General features: G+C 53.2%; 2 protein-coding genes across 2 annotated transcripts; both read right to left on the reverse strand.

Annotated features, from left to right (window-relative positions):
* Positions 1 to 301: 301 nt before the first annotated feature.
* LOC112269391 (autophagy-related protein 18a-like) lies at positions 302 to 1,963 on the reverse strand. The gene is made up of 5 exons (XM_024456071.1): positions 1,538 to 1,963; positions 1,262 to 1,426; positions 918 to 1,152; positions 640 to 775; positions 302 to 492 (listed from the first exon to the last, which is right to left on the reverse strand). The coding sequence occupies exons 1-5, from the start codon at positions 1,961 to 1,963 to the stop codon at positions 438 to 440; spliced, it is 1,017 nt and encodes a 338-aa protein (XP_024311839.1). The 3' UTR covers positions 302 to 437.
* A 1,364-nt stretch (positions 1,964 to 3,327) lies between these two features.
* LOC100825994 (amino acid transporter AVT3B) lies at positions 3,328 to 5,127 on the reverse strand. Its single transcript, XM_003580289.4, has one exon. It carries the CDS (start codon positions 4,914 to 4,916, stop codon positions 3,627 to 3,629), a length of 1,290 nt encoding a protein of 429 aa, XP_003580337.1. The 5' UTR covers positions 4,917 to 5,127; the 3' UTR covers positions 3,328 to 3,626.
* Positions 5,128 to 6,047: the final 920 nt, after the last annotated feature.

Here is a 6,047-nt window from a genome sequence, read left to right on the forward strand (position 1 = left end):
TTGCAAGTGAGTTCCGTCTACGCTGCCTAGGATTAACGTGAAGAAATCAGAGGTCACAAAAATACATTAAAATTAACGCTGGTAGATGTGGTTCCAACTGGTCCTGTAATGGTTGCTAGAATGTGATGGAATGTAATGGTACGGTTTTAGATTTGAAAATGATTCTTGTGTTTGGTTTTTAGAATACATGAAAGTTGAATGGAACTGTTTGGTTGCTCAAAAAAAAATATTCCTCCAATATGACTAAACCATCCCATTGCTAAAAAATATGGAAATGAATTGGTTTCAAATGGAACCTGATTCGATGTTTTGTTCTTAAGGTATGCAAAAATAAAACCATTCCACTCTATTCCGTCCTTGTAAGAATAGAACCATTTCATTTTACTCGGCGACCAAACACTTCGATCTCATTCCAAGTTTTTCATAAATCTCTTGTACTACCCCTGCTGCGTGGCGCCACCTTCCACAGGGTCGAAAACGCATCGGGAAAAGCTGCGCACAAACGTCAAAAATCAGCGAGGGTCAACATTAATTCTAAAGAAAATGTGAGACCGTGGTTGCGCGCCCCTAACACGTTTCTTGCAATCTACAGTAAAAAGGAAGAAAATAGACAAGAGCGGAATTAGCTTTTGGGCGCACCTTCCATCCATGCCGACGATAAGAACGTTGCACGGATGCTGGTGTTGCGGCGGGAACGCCACCAAGTACTTGGTGCCTTCGGGGAGCCGGAACTGAGCCAGCGAGCGCTTGGGACCGAAGTAGCTCGGCAAGTAGCCTGCGCAAATGCAAGCAGATGACATTTCAATTAGGTTCGTTGACGAGAAGAGAAAAAAATGCAAGGAACAACATTGACTCATCAGTTCCAGTTAGTAGATGCACATGTATATAAGTTCTGCCAGGAGGAGCATGTATGTCACCTTTCAAGAATGACAGGCGTGACGAGCCCTCGTTGGCTTTTGCCGGGGCAGGGGAAGGCACTGACGGCACCGGCGGGAGGAGTACACCATCGTCCTCCGGCATCGAGCTTGCGATGCCGTTGACGGTGACGGGGAAGACGTGCACCGTGGCCTTGTCGCTGGACACGGCCAGACATTTGGAGTCCGAGGAGAAGGCTATGCAGTGGATGTCGGCTCTGTCACTGCCTCTCCTCAGCTGCAACAAGTGAATCAGGACAACCAACATGAATATTTTCACCTTGGCAGAGAAGAAACGCGTTAACCTAGTATCACAAGCTGTGCCGGCCGGTGCACGTATAACATACCTCTTGGAGCTTGGCGCGGTCGGCGGTGCTGAAGATGCGCACGAGGGTGCCCCTGGAGCTGGCGGTGGCGAGCAGCCGCGCGTCGGGGGAGAGCGCGAGGCACGACACGGCCGCGCCGTGGGCGCGCACCTCGACGACGCTGCCGGGCCTGCCGCGGCGGCAGACCTGCACCGCGCCCTTGGGCACCGGCATCGGCAGCGCGTACACGAGCGTCCGGGTCCGGCCCGCGCCCAGCGCCATGGCGCACAGGCCCAGCGGGTTCGGGCCCGTGCTCACCTCCTTCTCCCGGTGCCCGTGGACGTCGTACAGCGCCGCCTTCTCCTCGCCGGCCACGAGCATGTGGTCCCCGAGCAGGCGGACCCCGCGCACGGCGCCCGAGGGGTTCAGCACCAGGGGCTTCCCGCCGTTCGTCTGCCCCCAGACCCAGTGGTGGATCGCGTAGTCGTGGACGACGGGCCGGCCTTCTTCTTCGACGCCGCCGCTCTTGTTGCTGGGCCGCCGGCGCGTCACGACGGCCAGGGAATTCGGCATCGACGGCCCGAGCAGCCCGGCGGAGGCCACCTCGGCGCCCGTGAACTCGGGCTTGTGGAGCATGCGCTTCAGCGAGTTGCAGGAGAAGACGTGGGACCCGGCGGCCGTGGACGCCACGAAGTGGGAGGCGTCGTCCATGAAGGCGACGTGGACGAGCTGGGCTGGGGCCATGGTCGATCAAAGTATCGATCCAAGTCGAAATTAACTTGAACTTGGCTCTTCGATTACTCGGCTTGCTTTGCAACGACGTACGATGCGGCCGTGTTATAAATCGCATGCAAGTTCGTAACCACGTCGAATCGGTACGTGGAAGGCAGGCATACTCGGAAACAGAGCGCCAGCTAAACCGTAGTACTATATGTTCTGATTCGTCTTTTGAAACCAACGGGTTTGCTGACAAGCTGACTGTTTTTCGTCGCAAAAAAAAAAGATTGGCTCAACATCGGCCCTTCTTCATTTCTTGCAGACCGAGGCAGGAAGCGGCACATGTTGTGGCAACAGTCAGAGCTCAGAGGACAGAGGTATACCTGGGGCCTGGTTGAGTTCGGACTTCACTTTTCAGCCCAAAGCCCAAAAAACCTGATTGATTAAAATTAAAATAGGCATAAAAATATATCTTTCTGCAAATGATTAATTCAATATTTTTAATAGCAAAAAAAAGGTCTTTCGAGCCTCGTTTTGTTGCAGAGCAAGGTGGATTGAAATGGAACGGTTTCATCCCTAGAAACATAATATAATGGTTACAATTTTCTATATTCTAAAAACCAAACGCTTTTAACCAAATGATTCAGACATATTTGAGTTGTCGTACGCTTCAGCATATTGGAGAAATATTCCTCGAACTATGAGCTTACATTACAGTTTTCTATATCACAAAAGCCAAAACACTTGAATCGTCATCTCTTAGAAGGCAAACATTACTAATACGGAGTAGCACATAAGATAAAAAGTTCGAACTACTCAACCGATAGAAAAGAGAAGAGGCGTAATTGTCGTCACGTGCTCTTCCGGTGAACAACTATGTCAGTGGATCCAAACGAACTGAAGTAGTAAATCCCAAATCCAAACTAAAGAACTCCCCTATTCCACACAGAAAAAAGCAGCCATACATCGGCATGGGACCCTTGATAGACACAGCCGTCAACCTGAACTTCTGCTCGCTTATCCAGTGGTTTACAGGACCATTTAGAACACTTCGAAGAGACGAGCGTAGAGGCATCGCGTTCGTATCATTGCGATATTTTAACATGTCACTCTCATGAACTTGTACTTGCTACTCCGTATTCAGTTTTGCTTCCGAAGGAGAAATCGGAAGAAACGTAGCCGCCATGTAAAACAGGGAACTAATTGAACGGTTGGACTGGACGCACTGGAGCCGTTGTTTTTTACTTCTTCAATCAATGGAGCGAAATTGTGGATTCGGCATCTTACTTGAAGCACCATGCCAATGGTTTTTATATCTACTACGAGCTCTTCGCTCTCTTTTGAATGAACGGAATGAATTGACACACGTTTCAGAATTGGGCGAGGCAGACTGTAGCGCACACCAATATTTTGAAACGAACGAACGTCCTCCACGGTAACATAAATACTCGTGTACAATACACAGATTCGTCGTCGCTTAAACCTTACGATGTCTACAATACAGATTTGCTGGTGGATACCATGATGGCCCATACAATTTGCCCCTTGTTTCCAAGCAATGGCAATGCAAGTATCCAAATGGAACCATAACCCATGCCAAACTCAACATGGTAGCTGAATTGGCCGTGTGTCTCTGCTTAATCCAATGTACAGTCGAACATTCCCGACGCATCCATCTGCTTATCGATGATTATGCGTCGGAAGAACCAAACATTTGCGCCAGCGATGTCCATGTCCCGGACAAGGAAAGCGCGACGCCGACGACGATGACAGCCGCGTCGCCGATAAGCGCAGGCCACCCGATCTCGGCGCCTAGCACCTTGAGGTGGAACGCGGCCGGCAGCACGAACCCGAGCAGGACGCAGACGCTGCTCCCGACGAGCGAAAGGAAGTCGGCGAAGTTTGGCACGAGCATCGCCATGAGCCCGACGAAGACGACGAGTAGCCAGCGGAGCCACCAGGCGTACCGCTTCCCGTAGAGCAGGCGCTCGGCGACCTCGTAGACGGGGTTCATCATGACCGGCATGGTGAAGAAGAGGTTGATGCAGAGGCCCAGCTGCACGGCCACCGACAGCCAGCCGGCGCCGAGGTTGGTGGTGATGATGTCCCGCGTGGACGCGCCGAACGCGAGGTAGCCCATGGCGCCGAACAGCCCGTACATGACGGCGATGAACGCCATGGACATGGCGAGCGTGCCGCCGAACTTGCGCTTGTCCGCGGCCTCCGCCTCCAGCGGCAGGACCATGCCGATGCCCTCGAAGGCGTACACGGCGACCCCCAGGCCGTATAGGATCTCGGCCAGGCCGCCGAAGGCGAACACGGGGGGCCTCTCGGCGAGCCACGTGGACGCGTCCTGGCCGAGGACGACGCCCATGGCGCCCAGATCCACGACGTCCGCGAAGATGCTGAGCGGCGCGAGGAGCGTGAGCGTCTTGATGGAGTTGAGCCCGAGCTGGAACGGCAGCATGGCCCAGATGAAGAGCGCCTTGGCCGTGAGGAGCGGGGAGGAAGAGGACGAGGAATCCCCGACGGCGATGGGGTAGAGGTGCGCGAGGGTGTTGGCGATGAAGATGAGGTAGCCGACGCAGAAGCTGGCCTGGCTGAGCACGAGCATGGCGTCGACGACGTGGCGGCCCGCGGCGCCGTAGACGGCGGCGCCCAGGTCCCCGAAGGAGGCGATCTTGGGGTGCTCGTCGGCCAGGCGGCGGCGGCAGGCCACGAGCAGCATCATGCAGTGGAAGGTGAGCGCGGCGACCGCGAAGAGGAGGATCGACCCCGCCGCCCACCCCGTGCGGGAGAAGGTGTAGGGGAGCCCCAGCACGCCGGAGCCGACCACCGCGATGAAGACGTTGGCGAAGGTCTTGGGCTGCGACGATAGGTGCGCGCCGCCGCCGCCGCTCCCGCCGTGCTGCGGCAGCAGCAGCGGCGCCCCCGCGTCGAGCCGGGAGGACGAGGAGCTCGCCTCCTTGTCGAGCCCCATGGTATACGAATCGAACGCCGGCGGCGGAACCGAATTAGCTTGTGGGATCTCTTGCTGCTCGAGATTGATTGAGCAATCGGAGCGTACAGTGACGCGTTGGGTGCCCAGGAATTGGGGGATTTGGGGGAACGAGCTCGCGAGCTCTACCGTTTTGTAGAGAGGTGAAGAGGCCAAGTCGTGGGTGAGAGATAGAAGGAAATCCCGTGGACTTTCTTTTTGCAAGGTAGTACCGTGGTGTTTGATGATATTTTGTACAAGTCCAATACTTGATCTGGATATTAAAAAAAAAAACAGGGAATATGACACATGCAGCAGCGTGTATGTCTACATATATGCATGCAGGAGCACTTGAGAATTTGCGTTGCAGGCAGCTAGGTTCAATGGTAGGTTCTTGAAAAAAAAATTGCTTGAATTATTTTGGTTCATTTTGTCTTCTTTTGTCTCTAGTTTTTAAAGAGGAAGCCCCGGTCGCCACTCGAATCCAACGTGCTATTCTAATGCACGGTTTGGGTTCAATCTTATTTGTTTTTCTTTTTCTACGGACTTTATAGTCCAACAAAAAAAACAGGCTTTCCCGATGTCGCATCAAGCTGGTGACTGAGGATTATGCTGTCCCAAGACTGGTCTAAAGGAGGCAAAAAAAAAAATACACAAGTTGGAGCGGCTACTGCGCCCACAATGCACGGCACGTACCGACTGCGTGCTTCCAGAGGCCGTGGAGGAAAGTACTTGGGATACTTCAAAGCATCGAGGCTCCACGCACCTCGTGTCTTTTGAGGTGTCTTGAGTTCCTGGGGGCAGCATGCCCTGTGGTAAACTATAGGTAAAAGAGCGAGATGGCACAATTTCGCCTCTTGACGCCCTCAGGGCGTGCTTCCACTAGCCAGAAGGTCTATGAGGGTCGCCTAGTCCACATAGATGGACGGCTGCCTTCTGAATTCTGGAGGTGGATCCCACAACCAAGCAAGCAAAGTAAAGTTCAATCAAACCGTTCCGTAAAAAAAAGAAAAAAAAGTGTCATGAAGATCAACAAGTCAAAGTATCCCTCCTAAGGGGGGTAAATGCAAAGAAGTCCAAATTCTCCTCGCAAATGGAGAAATACAGAGCAAGTCCGATGGTCCAAAGCTCAAG

Source organism: Brachypodium distachyon, chromosome 5 (genome assembly GCF_000005505.3).
Source record: "Brachypodium distachyon strain Bd21 chromosome 5, Brachypodium_distachyon_v3.0, whole genome shotgun sequence".
Taxonomy (NCBI): Eukaryota; Viridiplantae; Streptophyta; class Magnoliopsida; order Poales; family Poaceae; genus Brachypodium; species Brachypodium distachyon.